The 18,676-nt window shown below is 46.2% G+C and overlaps 1 protein-coding gene across 1 annotated transcript in view; it reads left to right on the top strand.

The window, feature by feature from the left end:
- Nucleotides 1–18,676, top strand: part of PTPN23 (protein tyrosine phosphatase non-receptor type 23) — a 663,560-nt gene that overhangs the window by 42,770 nt on the left and 602,114 nt on the right. The window contains exons 3-4 of the mRNA XM_078662553.1: nt 12,980–13,107; nt 13,890–13,966. Coding sequence (XP_078518679.1) covers nt 12,980–13,107; nt 13,890–13,966 — 205 coding nt within the window. The remainder of the gene's footprint in view (nt 1–12,979; nt 13,108–13,889; nt 13,967–18,676) is intronic.

Genomic DNA, 18,676 nt, shown 5'->3' with positions numbered 1-18,676 from the left:
GTAGAAAGTCACAAAAACACAATAACATTTCACAACCAATTTAAAAGTTAAGAGAAAATATTTAGGAGACATATAAGTCCAAAATCACAAAAATTCAATAAATGAAACCAGAGAAATTAATTTTTAAAGAATTAAGGGAAAATGGTGCTAAGAAGGACAAATTGCCAATGATAATGTATGAAAGCAGTAGACCATGGCGGAGAAACAATTTGAAGCCGCCCTTGATGGAGTCCTGTTCAGATACACCTAATGAGTTGACCCTGGTGAATGTTTGGAAGTCAAAAAGTTTGAAAAAGTTTCAAGATCATAATTCATAAAGGAACTTAGTATTTTTTTTTAACAGTTTTTATTAGAAACAAAGCAGCAGTAAGGACATTGCATTGACAGCTCTTGTACTGGTGTGTAATAGAATACAATAATATGTTCCCATAATCAGTACGGCAGAGTCCAGGACAGTACATTTCAATAATGACAGAATAAACTACTGGTGGGCCGCTTACACGCTCTTGGGTCAGGAAACTTCAGTTATACACATATACCTCTAGGGAACTTCTGCTTGCACTAATAACTCATCAGCATCTCCTCCTATTTTCGGGAGTCTTTCCCTCCTCAATTCTACCATCGGTGAAACACATATCTCTCCCCTATATTTGTCCCAGCGCCCCCATTTGTGGTCCCATTTGCGCGGGCACCCCCGTCCTTTATATACTTTTTTTTCAGCAACCATGGCATGGTCCATATCTTTAGCCCAATCCCTTCACAGCTGTGCGGTATCTACACCCCATTTCTGTGCAGTATTGCATTTTGCTATACTCCATGCCATCGTGACCCATGATTGTTCGGCTTGTGTGAGGTCCGTTGCTTCCCAGATATTGAGTAGACACAGTGTAGGGGTTGGGAGGATAGTCCAGTATTGTTGTATGTGCGGGCAGCTCAATATGATATGAAAGAACGTTCCTGTTTGGTTACAGTGCCGGCGGCAGCGATCGTCAGCTCGTCTGCCTAGTTTGTAGAGCAGTGTGGCGTCAAAGTAGACTCGGTGGAGAATTTTGAGCTGCACAAGGCGAAGTCACATCGGGATGGCCACATCCCGGGGCGAAGACAGCGCTTCTAGCCAGTCCTCATCGGGTAGCTCCCCCAGCTCCGCCTCGCAGGACGCCCTCATTCTCAACATTGGATCGGCGCGGTTATTAATCAGTTTCTTGTATGTGAGAGATATGGCCTTGCGGAGCATAGGGTCCAGCAAGAGCCTGTCTTCCAGGGGAGAATAGTCTGGGAGAAGAGTATCTTTAGGCAGTGCAGAATCAATGGCGTGGCTGATCTGAAGATAGCGAAACCTCTCTGTCTGCGCTAACTGCTACTTAGTTTGGAGAACGGAGAACGATGCCTTCTTTCCCCTAACCCACAAATCGCCCACCATGGAGATCCCCATCATATCCCACTTATCAAAGCCAGCACAGGTGCTAAGTCGTCCCAGAATGTCCGGTTCCCATAGGGGGGTAGCTTTTGTTAGGCGGCCCTGCCATCCCATACGCCTCTGTAATCCATGCCACATCTCTATGTTACGTGCCATAGGACCAGTCAAACGCAATTTCTTGTGGTTTGTGTACAGTGCTCTGTTGTAGCCCCTTTTCCCCAGTAGCCAGTGGTCTGTGCGAAAGCTGGGGTCGTCATGGCAGCCAAAGGCCCACTGGTTGATGGCTGTCAGTTGTGAGGCCTGATAGTAGAGGCGCATATCCGGCAGGCCTATCTCTCCATCGTACCATCCCATAGTAAGCTTGGCCATGGCAATGCGAGGAGGTCTGTTGTCCCACAATAAATCCCACACTGTTTCTTCAATCTGCGAAAAGTAGGAATCCGGTACCTGGATAGGCGTGTTCTGTAACGCGTACAGAAACCATGGTAGAGCAAGCATTTTAAATAAGGATGCACGCCCTAGCAAGGTAAGGGGGAGCGTTTTCCAATGTGTGACGTCTGAACAAAACCTCTGCAACGGTTCAAGCAGGTTTCTTTCAAAGAAAAGAGCGGGGGTTGGTGGTGATGAAAATTCCCAAATAACGGAAACCGGGTGAGGCCACCGGAATTTCGTATCCTCTGGGACTCTGTGGTGGCTCTCCCCAGAGGGGATACATCTGTGATTTAGACCAGTTAATCTGGTACCCGGAGTGCGCCCCAAATATGTGAAAAATGTGAAGCACACGGTGCAAGGAGCGCGATGGCGAAGTGAGATAGAGCAAAATACCATCTGCGTACAGTGATATGTGATCTTCATTGTCGTTCGTCCACCGAATGCCTCTAATACCCGGGTCACCCCTTATCCAAACCGCCAGTGGCTCTAGGACCAGGGCAAACAGGAGTGGCGACAACGGGCAGCCTTGCCTTGTGCCCCGACAGAGGGGAAACGGAGCGGACCTGTGATTGTTCACCGAAACATGGGCCAAGGGCTGTGTGTAGAGCAATTTAACCCATCCCATGAATTTGGGACCGAACCCGAAGCGGCCAAGTGTTGTGAACAAGTATTCCCACGCTATCGTATCAAACGCCATTTTGGCGTCGAGCGGCCATAAAATTCCTTCCTCTTCCAGCGTGTGTACCCGGCCCAGTGCACCATGCACACAACGTAGATTGCGTGCAGTATTCCGTCCTGGCATGAAGCCTGACTGGTCTGGATCGATCAAGTCTGTAAGATAGGGGAGTAGGTGATTCGCCAAGAGCTTGAACAAGATCTTAGCCTCTGCTGTAATCAAGGAAATAGGCCTATATGAGGCACATTCATCTATCGGCTTACCAGGTTTGTGGATGACTACAATGGTAGCCTCGCGGATATTATTCAGGAGGAGGGCATTATCGTGACTTTCATTATATAAGTTTAGTAAATGTGGTGCTAGTTTGGAGGCCATAGGTTTGAATAATTCGATCGGGAGGCCATTCGGGCCCATCGCCTTACCTGCCCGAATATCCTGAATTGCCTTCCGAATTTCCACGTCTAATGCCTCTGCATCTTGCTCCTAGAAGCCAGTCACTCCAATAGTGGCCAGGAGTTCTGCCGCTAGTGGAGCCTGAGAATCATGTGGGCAATCATATACTGTCTTATAGTTGCTCGCAAAGGCCTCCGCGATGCCCCGAGGGTCCGTAATGAGAATATTTTCGGATCCCTTAATAGCATGCACCCACCGCGCCCATTGCTCCTTACGTTCCAGCCACGCCAGTAGCTTTCCCGTGTGTTCCCCCTGTTCATATATGCGATGTTGGGTGGCCAGAGCAACTCTGTTGGCGTCCTCTAGGAGCAGTTGTTTGTAATCCTGCCGTTTAATGTCACGTCGGTGCTGGGTGTTAGGGTCTGGAGCTCTAGAAATATCAGCGTCTAGGCGGAGGATCTCGGCCTCCAATTCTAAGACTCGTCGGCGACACTCCGCTCTGTGGCCAGCCATTAGTGAGAGTGCGCGCCCTTTGATTACTGCACACTCGCACGCCGAGGGCTTACCGGCGTTTTCCCAAGTTTGCTGCCAAGTCTGTTGTAGCTGTATCTGCTTTCTGCTACAGCTAGCCGCACCCGCTGCGCGGGTGCCGCGTCGCAGTTTTGGAGAGTGAGGCTGTTGGGAGCACGTTTGCTCACAGCCCCAAGGAAGGACTCGAGGGAGCAGGGTCGCGCTCTACACACCTGCGCTGCCGCTGCAGGGACTCAACTAACCAGGAGCCCCTGCGCCTCGGCACACCTGCAGACCTCTTGCCCCTCCCATCCCTCGCTCTGAAGGTGAAAAGGAAGCAGATCCCTTTATCCCAGCGGGACACTCACACGCAGAGGGCTTACCGGCGTTTTCCCAAGTTTGCTGCCAAGTCTGTTGTAGCTGTATCTGCTTTCTGCTACAGCTAGCCGCACCCGCTGCGCGGGTGCCGCGTCGCACTTTTGGAGAGTGAGGCTGTTGGGAGCACGTTTGCTCACAGCCCCAAGGAAGGACTCGAGGGAGCAGGGTCGCGCTCTACACACCTGCGCTGCCGCTGCAGGGACTCAACTAACCAGGAGCCCCTGCGCCTCGGCACACCTGCAGACCTCTTGCCCCTCCCATCCCTCGCTCTGAAGGTGAAAAGGAAGCAGATCCCTTTATCCCAGCGGGACACTCACACGCCGAGGGCTTACCGGCGTTTTCCCAAGTTTGCTGCCAAGTCTGTTGTAGCTGTATCTGCTTTCTGCTACAGCTAGCCGCACCCGCTGCGCGGGTGCCGCGTCGCAGTTTTGGAGAGTGAGGCTGTTGGGAGCACGTTTGCTCACAGCCCCAAGGAAGGACTCGAGGGAGCAGGGTCGCGCTCTACACACCTGCGCTGCCGCTGCAGGGACTCAACTAACCAGGAGCCCCTGCGCCTCGGCACACCTGCAGACCTCTTGCCCCTCCCATCCCTCGCTTCACGCCCCCATAAAGGACTGCCCCTTCCCCGCTGTGCGGGAGCACGCGGGAGCATCGCGGGAGAAGCCCGGGACAAGGGCGGGACCATCCTAGGCCATCAAGGGCCAGAGGAGGCCGGGCAGGGCCACATCTCTTGGCTCCATAAAGCGGGTACGTAAATAACTGGAGTATGGCTTCAGGCACTAGAGCAAGTAAAACAAGGAAAGCTGCTGGAGACGTTGTCTTAGGTACTATGGACCAATTCATAACTCGAGCTGTCTCCATAGTGGAAAAGGAGATAATCCTGGCAGAACGAAGATTATCCCGGGATTCCATGGACTTATCTCACAAGCGCTCGTCCTTGGGCGCCCTTGCCCTAGCCCCCAGCCCTGTATATGTTTCTCCAACTCCACTGGTGATAATAGATTCCCCGAACATTGATGAGAGAGTGAGTAGGATTAGGGCAAGTCTAGAAAGGGTCACTACCACCGCACCAAGCATTGTTCTTGACCCAACACACTCTAGTTCACTCGTCCAAATTGACTATTCGCCGGGGGAGCAAAATCAGGATCTTGATACTGAAATCAACAAAGCTCTTAGCCCCCCTGCGTTGTCCAACGAAGCTGCAAACCCTCCCCTCGCAGTTGTACATAGTGAAGTTAGCACTTCCACAGTAGTTGTTCATCAAAGCACCCCCGTAGGGGAACTAGCTTTAGGACTAGTCGCACAAAAGAGAAAGCGTCCTGCTAGCCCCCGTAGGGGGGGCTCCCAAAAGCCGCATAGTAAAGTAAGTAGGCATATTGTGACCAAAGGGGGTACCAGCACTAACCAAGTCCCACACCCTAAACCCCCTACGACCCACACTAGAGACATCGCGTCTGAGGACGCATTAGGTCCGTTGGCTTCTTTAGATACCACCATATTCCCACAAGTTGAGAGCATAATTAAGTCTGTGGTGATGCCTCTCGTAGACAAGATTGACAGTCTCACACGCAAACTAGCTACTCTTGAGCAGTCAATGTTGGATAACTTTTACGCTGTGAAATCACTGGTCAAATTCCACGCCAAGGCGCAGGTTGAAGAAAATGGAGGGTTAATGAGTGGTGCTGTCTCTCTAGCTCCCTCTGTCACCTTAGCTCCGCCTGAGTTAATATCTCGACAAAAGACGCCTGTACCGGGGAAGGCGCCCCAATTATATCAACTTAATAGTGGAACCACACCCGCCCCACAAACCCTTACTCTTGAGCCCAGTTTGAGTCGCCCAAGGAATAAATCCAGTACTCAGGTACCTAAAGCCCCCAAGGTTAACCTTGCCCCAAACCCTAAGTCCTTAGTGCCTATTTCTAAAGTAGCAGGAAATACACCGACCACATTGAATGGTAACATAACTCCATCTTTTTCCGTTCCTGCCAAACAGGCTGCGCCCAAACCCCCAGCGAAAACAGTATCTAAATCTTCGGCTAAAACACCAAAAGATAGGGTAAGAAAGCACACTCCAAATGCTAGCCTCCCCCCTGGTTGTAAGCCGTACGTGGTAATTCTAACGGGGGTTCCGGAGCTTGAAGAGGGTTCTCGTGAGTTGTACTCTGATCTTAAACACAAGACGCTCTCCTGGCTCAAAGCTAATAGACCCCTCCCAGGGCACATCGATGGCAGAATAGCCTTCGTTCGCCGTGTGGGGTGGATTGGAAATAGACGTAAGGATTTAACTGGGGACTGCGTGCTGATCAATTTTAACGATCCTAGAGCAGCAGGTATGATTTGCAGTCAGCAGTCGCATTATAACTTCTGCGACATTCAAACTAGGGACCTGGGGTACTTTTATCATCCTCCTCCTTTAATGGGGTATAAGAATTTTTCTCAGGACGGGGGCAGAGTCGCATGGTTCCCGCATTACCCAACCTTGGATGTTAGAGCAAGGGCATGGACACCTACCCAAGCAGCCCCATCCCAGGGCTGGGGCTGGTGACTTGGTGACAAAGGGCTAATAAATGCCCCCTTCCTAAGGGTTATTGCACCATGCATAGCTGGGCGGGCACCCCTGTCTAACTTTTCTGTGCCCCAACCCACGCCCAACCCAATTACTCCCTCTCTCTCAGGCTATCGGACTGAGACTATTGAGTCCGTGGATGGAGTACAAGCTTCGGGTACACAGGGTGGGGAAGCAGGACACGTTGAGCCTTTGTATCGTCCTACCCTGAAAGCCATCAGTTGGAATGTGGCAGGCTTAAATAACAAGCTGGATGTTCCGGACTGGGTGGCGCTCGTCGAGCCCCACTCAGTCTGTGCATTCCAAGAAACGTGGTGTGTGGAACCAAGGCACAGAGTGGGTCATGCCACCTTCTTTGTCCCGGCAGGTATTCCAGCATCGGGAAGAGGTCGACCATTTGGAGGCCTCTTAGTCTGGGTAGATATATCTCTAGGTTGGAGAGTATACCACCATCCCCAAAAATCTCCGGACTTGATGCGCCTTACTGTAACATGCCCAAGGAAAGCAGAAAAGCTGGAGATTATTAATATTTACACACGCGGGGCTTCAGGGAGAGCTTTGTCACCAACTCTATTGGCTTTGGAGGTAGCCTTAGGGGAGTGCCGTGGAGACTCTCTAATTATGGTCATGGGGGACTTTAATTGTACATTTGAGCCCCTGTTGACCGATGAATCTTTGGACTTGTATGACGAAGATTCAAGGAGAGGTGTCCCGTCACTTGATCTTCCAATTGTAAATAGATGGACCCCCAGAATTATTCAATTAAATTCCCTTACACTTGAGCACGGCCTGAGAGCAACTAACGGGAGAACACGCTCAGACCTAGCGGGGGCACACACATATAATAGGGTAGGTCACTCATCCAGGATAGATTATATCCTTTTAAACTTTCTTCTGTGGGCCCACATGAAGGATATGATAGTTCTACCTTCCCTGGATAGTGACCACAACGCACTTTCATTATCCTTAACATGTTGGTGGAGGGAGAGTGGCCCATCTTGTGGAGATCATGATATACCTGAGCTAAGGTCATCGGGAGGGGTGGTTCCCTCAAACTGCCTAAGACGCTTAAAATGGGACAAAGTGGCAATCGATGAAGAAAAACTTTCATGTATTAGAGCTATTACCACTGCAGCCTGTGAGCTTCTGGAAAATGAGCCTGTCAGCCCAAATGAAATCTCAGCAATGTTTAGCGAGGTCTCGACGTCGATTGGGGACCTATTCAAGGTAAAAAAAAAAGGGAAACAACAACCTTGATAAGCGACAGGGCAAATTTGGCTGGTACTCGACGGAGTGTCACGCTGGAAAGAGAGCACTAATATTGGCAGTAAAAAGCGGAGACGCATCATTAATAGCCATCAAACGCAAGAGCTACAAATCCGAGCTAAAGGCAGCAAGGAGAGACTGGGAAGATGCATTTTGGCAGGAACTCCGTGTCGCCAGTGTAGGAAAAAATGCAAAAGGTTTTTGGGACTTAATACGAAAGAAAAACAGACCCCTGGACACTGTCATCACATGCAATATAACTGAGGATCTGTGGTATTCACACTTCTCAAAACTGTATACAGCATCTGTAGCAGAAGCGATGGATTTTCCATTACCACAGATCTCTCGAAGTGATGGGAGTTACGAGGAAAGTCTGTTCACTAGGAAAGAAGCGGAAGGTGCTATAAAATCTCTTGTTCCGCGTAAAGCGGCTGGTCCCGATGGCCTTCCCGGCGACCTGCTTCGCGCAGACTTAGGTGATTGGGGTATGCTAATCGCATCAGTATTAAACGCGGCTATGGCAGGTGCCCCCCTGCCTGACTCATGGATGGCCGCCGAGGTGGTCCCCCTGCACAAGAAAGGCTCAAGAGACGACCCAGCAAACTACAGGCCGATTAGCCTGATAGATTGTTCACAAAAAGTAGCGGGCAAGGTCCTTTTAGCCAGAGTTCAGCAGTGGGCAGACGAAAATAAGATTCTTTCGGATTTCCAGGCTGGGTTCCGAGCTGGCACAGGAACAATAGAACAATCTTTAAGGCTGCTCATGATCCACTGGAAGGTCGTTACGATTGGGAAGGGTACCTTATATCTGGCCTTCATCGACCTTCGTACGGCCTTTGATTTGGTTCCCAGAAACAACCTATGGAAGGTTTTGTGTGACCTTGGCATGCCACCATACTTGCTTCATTTGATCATGAGGTTCCATGAAAAGAACTATGCCCAAATACGCTGGGGGCCGAATGGTCAAAAGACCCCAAGAATAGATGTGAATAGAGGTGTGCGGCAAGGTTGCGTACTTGCCCCAACTCTATTCTCTCTTTATGTAAATGGGGTGGTGGACTACTTGACCAGGATACCAGCAGATGCACCCCGCTTGGCAGGCCGTTTAATTCCCACTCTGCTTTTTGCGGACGATACTTTACTTCTGTCAAAATCCCCAATGGGCCTTCAGCAGCTTCTCTCTGGTTTTGACGATTTTTGCAAGCAGAGAGGACTCTGTATAAATACAGATAAAACAAAGTATCTCATTTTGAACCCTCCGCAAAAACTTGGCCCTCCTCCAACACTGGGGTCCGTTCCACTAGAAAGGACCAAGACGTTCGATTATCTGGGTATCCGGCTGGTGGACTCCATGAAATGGGACTATCATTTGACCAAAATGTTGCTGAGTTTGAAAAGAGTGACCGGGGCTCTGCTGAAAGAGCAGAGAGCAGCTTCCACAAAACCAATAGCAGCAGTAATGGACATTTACTCGGCCAGAGGCGTAAGTGCCGCTCTTTATGGGGCGGAACTCTGGGGAATGTCAAATATGAAAGAGCTTACTCGAGCTGAGAACATCTTCTTGAGAAGTTTGATGTCTCTCGGCCCGTCTGTCCCCATTCTACCATTGCAATTGGACATGGGCTGTCGGGCGATTGAAGACCAAGCAAAGTTACGCCCCTTGCTTCTGTTGGCCCGCATCTGGAGAGTGCCTGAGCTCTCAAGTTATGCGGATGGCCTGCGGGAGATAATCAAATCTACAGGTTGGGAAAAAATAAAATGGCTGAGAGACATTAAAGCACTACTTGCCAATCTGGGGCTGGAAGAAGCATGGCATCAACAGACAGCCCCGCCCAAATCAATGTTAAAACAACTTTACTGGACATGGGTGGCAAATAAAAGAAACTCTTCTGCAACGATTTGCAAAACGACTAGAAATTTTGTGGAGTTCAAAGATGTCCCCATTAGAGAATTGTATTTGGATATTATCTCAGCCCCATGGGAAAGATCCCTGTATTTTAAATTTAGAATAGGTCTTCTCCCTGTAATGGAACTCACATGCCACTGGAAAATTCCTTACCAAACTGCTCCATGGTGCCCCTTCTGTCCACAGCGTCGTGAATCTGTCCCTCATTTGTTATTCGAGTGCCCTGCCTATAAGGTTCCACGGATGAAATGGCTAAAACCCATGTGTCTAACCTTGGGCACAAGACATTGCAATGTGGCACTAAGGATATTACTCTCAGACACTCGCACTTTTTTTGCATGCGCCACCTCGAAGTATCTTGGGTGGGCATGGCGGAATCGGTCAAAAAGACTTAGGCAAATTGTTTAATCATGTTTTATTTCCTTGGTCTGTTTCTTAAACATACCTCTTTTAGGTAATTTATATAATTCTCCCCCTAAAAATTATAGTAAAAATTGCTGATTTTTATCAGGCAAGGGGTTTTTACACTTTTTATTTTCAATGCTTCAAAAAGAATTTTATATGTATGTATGCTTTTTAAGATATTTTTATGTCGAAATAAAGCCTATTTGACTTGACTTGACTTGACTGCACCGTAAGCTCCCCAAAGCGTGATGGTCGACTGGACCGAGCCAATATTTTCTTGAAAATAGTACTCGGTATCTTTGCGCAAGAAAAAACCCCTGTGATTCTGGGCAAATCACTTAATCTCCCCGTGCCTAAAATGAAAGTGTATCCTCATGTAACGTAACTGGTGCTATGTAAAGCGCTCTGATAACTGATTCAGTTCGGTTCTAGTTCGCGCTATATAAAACTCTGCAAAAAAAGAAAAAGGCGTCTTTAATATGCGGGACTTTTAGCGCCCAAGGCTGGATCCATATCGGGCTAGGTTACAAGGGGGTGTTGTACGCCAAGTGTCGCCAGCACTGGAGAGTGATCTGACACCCCGCGTCAAATATCCAGGGTAGTAATTTTTTTTTTAAGCTGCCTCCTCTGTGCCAAATGTGAAATTGTAGCTACCTCTGTAAACTGCTTGTCCGATTTATTTATTTATTTTTTGCACTTATAAGGCGCACAGCTACCCAAAAAGGGTTACCTGTGCAAGTTCAATTTTCTACTGATCAGCTGGGAATTGCAGGGCAAAGGCCTCTTGAAGTTTTTTGTGCCTCTGTAACGGCACAGGAAGTCAGCCAACATACTCTTGGAGTCCACTTATTTGTCCTAGGTACAGTTCTTCAGAGCTCCTCACAGATCACCTGTCTAGTGCTCTTCTGTAGGCCCAGAAAGTGTTCTCTAGAGGGTCCCAGGGGGTGCCAAATGTATGCCTGTCATCAGCTAGTCAGTGAGAGTGAATTCTGTGCACTTCCTAACCAGTGGGGTAAAAACTTCCAGGCAAACCTACCTTCTTTTTAAGTACTTTGTTAGCCTTACTGCAAACAAGCCCAAAATGACGTGCCAGGGCATTTGTAAGATGTCAAAAGTGTTCTGTCACACTAAATTGCTGTGTTTTTGGGAAGTGCATTGTGGTATTCCCCAGTGTCGCCCACAGATAACGCTAAAGTCTAGTTAGAAGCAGGCCCTGTACACACAACAAATCGGGAGTCCGAAGTCTGCCAGGACAAAGGCTGGGCCCTATAACACCCAGACAGGGCTTACCCAAGATTTGTCCTGGCATCCTGTGTGCTTCCTTACAAGTGTGCCAATGTGTTACATGTGGCTCAAACGGTCAATCAGTCAGGATTTGACACTATGTGTCAAAAGGATGTCCCCGGCACCCACCCTGCATATACTGCTAAGCTCAGAGGAGTCCTCTTTGCTCATTCATATTGTGTAGCTCTTGGGAGGAAATTCACAACTCTGTCTCAGCTCATTCAGACCAAGTATTAGACTGGGTAGTTGCTGAAGGGCTAATGCAAATTAGCCCGGAGTAGCTTCAGGGAGAGTAAATGGCAATTTCTAAAAGTCACATTTCCCAGATATTCAATAAGAATCCGACTTTACATTAGATAGGATGTTTCTTAAATGTAAAAATACATCTTTGAATGGAGTCTGTAGCAGTTACAGGCCAATAGTTCCAGATTAAAATATAGAATCTATACTTTGACTTTTCCTATGTGCCAGTTCTAGCCTCACCATTGATAATGATGTTTTGGGCCTAATCACTTGGAGAATAGGTCATTTCTAAAGTCACACATGCCTCACCCTTAAATATTATGCCCCTTCCTTGTGGGCAGCAAGGTGCACTAAGGGTGACCTTTAATATTTAAAATCAAGTTTTCTAACCGGTCAAAACAAAATGATTTTGACGTTCCTGTGCAGCAGAGTTGAAGCTTCTGTTGTCAGGCTACACAGGTTACGCATGAAGCCATGTTTTACTGCTTCACTGTAGGTAGTGAATAGCACAATAGGTACTGCAGTCCACAAGTGACATTTAACTTTTCATGCTCTAGGTATAATTCTGCAGCATATATTATGGACTTTTTAGGAAAAGTAAATGTGGCAGTCAAGTTTGAAGTCAATTTTGACATCTGTTAGGGGTCAATGCACATATACTGCACACCGCAGTTCAAATCTACCGACAGAAGATCCCCCCACTCTAAAAAAAAAAGCTGGGGGCTGCTACCCAAAAAGGAGTCACAGTGCTACACTTGTTCTCTCTGGCACCCTTAATACACAAAGATCTAACTCTCCTCTAGGAAGCAACACTTTATGATGCTGTGTGCAACACATTGTGGACCACTGGTGAAGATACATAATGCAAAGCACCCATAGTATCCATTTCCACATCCTTGCTTTCATACCTCGTTACAACTGAAATAACGCCACACTTCTTTTTGATATGAGAGCAGCACAGTGGAAACTAACTCTTCTTTTCAGATTCCAGCTACAAGCTAATTTTTTTCAGGAATTCGTTGCCCAGAAAGAAGACATCTATTATTGGCAAAGTTATGAATTCTAGTTAGACGAATACACAATTCGGTCCTGACAATATAGTTGCAAGGGTTTCTGTTGGGCTCACTATGTTCCCTGTTAACTTAAACTTAGTTTTGGGAGCTCACAAGTTCAATTAAGCATGTGCACTCCCTTGTCTAATATTTGCTACTAAAACTCAAAATTTCGTAATTATTTAAAATGTTCATAGCACCACCTTGTCAATCACCTAGGAATTGCCTGTCTTCAGTGTTTCTAGATTTCCCGATTCAGCCGAAAGCATTGTCTTTTCTGCATACAGTATGAATTTGATTAAATTAGGCTCCTCCATTCACACCCAGCCACTCCTTTCCCAATTCTTATGGCCTGCATTTAGAAATGCTTTACACAAACCATTTTCTTACATAGTTCAGCTTGATTGACAAGCTAATGTTTAGTGTTTCTGTTTGCCATATTTCTCTCCAGAGTGCTGTCAGTGTTCCTCGGGATTTTGAAGGATGCAGCATCCTTAGGAAGTACTTTGGTCAGCTCCACTACTTACAGAGCCGTGTACCAATGGGAGCAGAGCATGAGGCCGCAGTGCCCATCACATGGTAAGAAAGTGTTTGCTTCATTTTGGGAAGGAGAGGTGCAGAATACAAAATGAAACAGTTGTGACAATTCAAAATATTAGTTTGAAGACTACAGTTATTGGTTGAGTTGGAACGAAGGAGAGGATATAGGTTGCCCAGTGTATTTGTACTTTTCTTGGGGAGGTGACTACAGTGATGTTTATGTAGCTCCCAATCCATATATGATGCTGATGCCCTTATGATTCAAGGTAGGGCATGAGCTTAATATCTCAAGACTCATTCCTTGAAGAGTAGCGGCCCCAAAAAACTCATGTAAATCTTTGTAAGTCACCCACGCTTTTAAAAAAAATCACTGGTGAAATCCTGCAGATAATTGTTGATGATATTTACATAAAGGCTTGGTCAGTCTTAAAACTGGGCGACTTATCATTTGTACCATTGGATGCTTGAGAGGGACATGACTTGTATAAGAGAATAAACAGGATATAACATAAAAAAAATATTTCCATACAATGAATATTTAAGGGCGTTGCACATGCCTTCATAATATTCCATTTTTAGCTGAACCTTAAGACAGTAATAGTGAACTATGCCCTAAATTGATCCCACTTAGCCTAATTCCTTAAAATTCGATGACGTCGTTGCAGACAAGATTGTGCTTGTAAGACTTTCAGTTTACATTAGTGTCAGTAAGGTTGGGCATTACAAACTTACCTCGTGTGTAATGGCTAAGAAGGTGCAAATGTTACAATTTTATTTTATGACTTAGTAATTGGGTATTAATGACAGATTTGTAATTGCAGGACAGAAATATTTTCTGGAAAGTCAGTCACCCATGAAGACATCAAATACGAACAAGCATGCATTCTGTACAATCTTGGTAAGACCCAGCAAACCAACAAGTTAATTTCATGGCTTTCTCTTTGATCCTGTTTAATATCTCACTACCAAGGCTTCAAGTTCTTCCTATAATTGTATATGTTTTTGTCGTTCTCCATTGTGCAAGACCCAGGTTTCATTGCATCACCTTATAAACCTAAAAGATTAGTCTCCAGCAATTCTGGGTGGACACTGAGAGACTAAGCCGGATAATTGCGAAGAGAAAGTGTTAAAGCAGCAGAATGACAAAAGGGAAGAATTACGTTTGAAAACTATCAACATACAATGATCAATGAACCTTTATCTCTTTTCTTCATTATTTACAGTCTATTTATTTTTCCATTTTAATATAGTGTCCAATACTTACTGTAGCCTTTTTAACGGAGCAGTGGTCTTAACCTGTGGTCCGAGGACCCCTGGGGGTTCATGAGGCCTACTCAGGGGGTTCGATAATATTAAAATTAAGAAATCAAATGAATTAAAATATATAAAAATAATTAAGCAGCGTTGCAAATTTGAAATCCTTTTCTATATTTGATTGTGAATACTTCAATATTTGAGCACTTGTTTCATGTATACCTGTTTTGTTTTTGTATTTTTGTATTTTGTTTTGAGGTTCACATACAAAAAACTGCTTATGCCGGGGATCCCCAGTTTCCAATAATAACTCAGTGGGGGTCCCTGCATTCCAGGAATAATTCAGAAGGGGTCCACGCAAGTCAAAAAGTTAATAACCTCTGCACTAGAGCACTAGAAAAACATGAGCTTATAGTTCTACAGTTGACATATATTAACTCCAATTATTATCCAATTTGCTGCTGACTTTCACTACCCAGCTGCAGATTATACTTACCACTAAGGAAAAGTGGGAAGGAAAGTGGAGAACCAGCTGTCAAACAGCACATGTTCAGTGGTTGTTACTTAGAGGTCTATCTGTGCCAATTTAAGTAATGGACAGTCGTGAATATTAGTAGCACTGGTGGGGGTGGGGGGACTGCCTATACCACGTGAGCTAAGCCACACATGCGGTTTCCCAACAAGCACAACCACGCTTGTCTTAACCACACATATGCCTGGTTAAGGCATATGTGCGGTCAACCGAGGCTCATGACGGAGCGGCTCCGTCATGAGCATGGACGCGGTTAAGGCTCAGGGGGGTCGGAGTATTTTTTAGGTCTCAGGGAGGCAAGATAGTTTTTAAGGCTCGAGGAAGTCTGGGTAGTTTTCAAGGTCTCGGGTTGGTGGGTTCGGGAAAGTTTTTAGGGCGTATGGCGTTGGATAGTTTTTAGGGCTCGGGCAAGGTAGTTTTTAGGGCTTTGGTGGGTTAATTTTTAGGGCTCGGGGAGGTGGGGTCGTTTTTAGGGCTGGGGGGGCAAGGTGATATTTAGTGCCCAGGGATGCTCGGGGTAGTTTTCAGGGCCCAGGGGGCAGGGCTCGGTTGTGAACTTTACCACACATATCCCTTTACCAGTCATACCTTTACTACAAAGAAAGCACAGAAGTCTCAGTAACCACTGAGCAATTTTATTAATTCTTACAAAATCCCCTCATATTAATTTTCTTCATTTAAAATATGATCTAACTGGAGTAAATAAAGCATTATATTATTGGCGATCAGTAGAAGGCACCAACACTGGCTCCCACAAAGAGAGAACCTCACAACCATATAAGTGGTATTCCAATATCCAATGCAGTGCATAGTACAGTTTACATTTCACAGATAGCTTAATGGGTTCCAAGGGCATTGGCTTTTGTGGTTGTAGGAGAAGAGCAACCCAAAAGAGCCAATCAAATGTGAAGTTTTATTAATTTCCCAGGAATATGTAGACTCCACCAAATAAATGTCAGTCTCTGCGGACCTCCCAACAAATACAAAAATCTGGAGTCCTACAAAGAACAGAGTCTAGAAATTACGTTTTTTTGCATCTTGTAAAACAGCACCACACTGTTGTATAGGAAAGAGGTGTGGCGCAGCGGCTAGGGCGCCTTACTTCTGGAACCCGGGGCATCACGGTTCGATCTCCGGCGCCGGCGGCAGATCAGCCCAGCACCATGTGACTATGGGCAATAGCTCGCTTAATCTTACCGACTGCCCTCGGCGCCTAGACACCCTCAGGTAATTGTTTGTGCTTTCCAAATACTGGACAGTTTACAAATATATACCTAAATATAAACTTTGCTCTAGCTTTGTTGTTAATTTGAGAGTCCAGTAAATCTCATGTAGCTTCTGCCTGGGGGAAACTACATAGCATGTGTGCTGTGGATAGACATGCTGTTCATAAGTCCCCCATGTAGTGTTGGGCTTGCATGATTACAAGTTCTTTTCCTCCAAAGAAGTTGTTCCAGTTACAAGATTGCGTGCCTTCTCTCTTTGGTGATAGTGCGCATGGGCGTCTACTCCATCTTTAGATTATTTTTTTCCACCAATGGGTTCGGAGGTAATCTCTCGAACTCCGGTTCGAGATACTCTCCAGCGTCCTTCAGTTCGCTGACCAGGAGTTCAAATCGATGGTATTGTCTTGATCGCGTTACTATACTTGTGTTGCGAGCAAATACATATTTGCACGTCAGTTTCTTCAACTTCCTTTCACGGCTAACGGCCACGCCCGGTCGAGCCTCTTCAACTTCGAGGGATACGAGTTGCAACCCCAAAGTATCCTCACCCGAATAGCATTCTATTTGCAATTTATGCCTCTTGTCTGATCATCGAGAGGAAAACTGTGAGGCCTGCCGACCTTTCCGGTCCAAGAAAACACTGAGATTGACATGCCCGACGCCAAGAAATGGTACGTAGACAGGCAGATGACTCACCGGAGATCTTTGGTCGACAAGAGGAAGCTTGAGTAGCTCAAGAGGTATCATTGTCCATCCATGATTCTGACTCCAGTTCCGACATAGAACAGGATTCAGCCAGTCTCGATTTAGCTAAAAAACATTGAACTGTGAGTACAACGGACCCTATCCCAAAACAAAATAAATGTGTTCCATCGGAAGAAACTGCTTCGGATCCGCCACTGCAAAAAACCATGATGCTACATAAAGATTCAGCTGCCCCACCCTCGGGCTCCTCACTGACATTTCGGCCTACAGCAGAGGCCTCCGCTTCTTCCCAAGGTTCATGGTGGTTTACTTCCGACCACGTCAGCACCGAAATAAAAACATTCTTCAGCTCTAAAATGCAGCTCTTTCAGACTGAAAACTCCTCCTGAACCAATCCTTCATGTTATCCAGGAACGGCTCAATCTGAAACGGTAAACACTGGAAATTCAACTCGGAACTAAAAAGATAATTCTTCAACCAATAAAGCGTCAATCATCTAGAAGACAATTAGCTTTGAAAGAGGCTGTAGACATTCCTCTACAAACTCCTGGAAGGAAGCTAAAAGGACATTGATGCTAACCCTTTTCATATTCCCATACCTACCTCACCAATCCCACCACCACCAGCCACTCCACCATCTTATTCACCAAACCTTTTGAGTGTGGCACATGTCTCATCATTCACCTATAATTTATGAGGATGATATACCAGAGGAGACACATCCTGGGGATGCTTGGGATGTGTATGACCTAGAGCTAAAAGGGGATACAGACCCAGACATTTAGCCCACATTTCCATCACCACCAGATGATGCCTCTACCTTCCAGGATCTAATAGCCAGAGCTGCTGCTTTTTGTATTACGCCTTTACAAAAGACCCTGTGGAAGGTGACTCCAGTTTTGAATAATTATCCACTGCTCAAAGGTGTTCACAATATTAACCAGTCCTTAAAGGTATGTTACATCTTGTAGACAACATTTCTAAAGACCCTATCAAAGCACAAATTATTACCCAAGTGGACAAAAAGTACAAGGCTTTCCATATCACCCTGTGTGCATCCGGGGAAAATTGACCCCCGCCTCACTAGTAGTGGCCAAAGTTTGCAAAAGAGCAAACTCCCAAACAACTCTGGACGCTCCTCCCCCAGAAAAAGAATCAAAACTTATTGATGTCTCTTGGAAGACAATGGCAGCACAATCTGCTAATCAATGGAGTGGACAAAAAGTACAAGGCTTTCCATATCACCCTGTGTGCATCCGGGGAAAATTGACCCCCGCCTCACTAGTAGTGGCCAATGTTTGCAAAAGAGCAAACTCCCAAACAACTCTGGACGCTCCTCCCCCAGAAAAAGAATCAAAACTTATTGATGTCTCTTGGAAGACAATGGCAGCACAATCTGCTAATCAATGGAGTATGGACAACAGTCAGTCTCTTTTAGCTGGAACGACAAGGCCCATTGGGACGAGATGGAGCAGCTCCTCCAATACCTTCCAGAAAAATATAAAAGAGGGGTATTGAAATTGTTAGTGAGGGAGAACTCTTCACTACCAATTCAATTAAATCCGCTATAGACTCTGCGGACACTTCAGCAGCGGTATAAGCACCATTGTCCTTTTACGTAGACATGCTTGGCTGCTTGTCTCAGGTTTCAAACCTGAAGTGCAACAAACAATTCTCGATCTCTTCTTTGACTAAGAGCACCTCTTTGGTCCTCAGGTGGACACAGAGCTTGAGAAAATGTAAAAGAACGCCGAGGTTGCCAAATCAATTAGGCCTTACAAACTTTCACATATCGGTTGTCCTTTTGTAGGCCCAATTACAACCAGGGTGCTAGATCTGCCTCCGCTGACACCTCCAGTACGGCCTATACAAATCAAGCTCAATTCTCCAC

The sequence above is a fragment of the Lissotriton helveticus genome, chromosome 10, assembly GCF_964261635.1.
Source record: "Lissotriton helveticus chromosome 10, aLisHel1.1, whole genome shotgun sequence".
NCBI lineage: Eukaryota > Metazoa > Chordata > Amphibia > Caudata > Salamandridae > Lissotriton > Lissotriton helveticus.
This window is presented reverse-complemented; position numbering and strand designations above follow the sequence as displayed.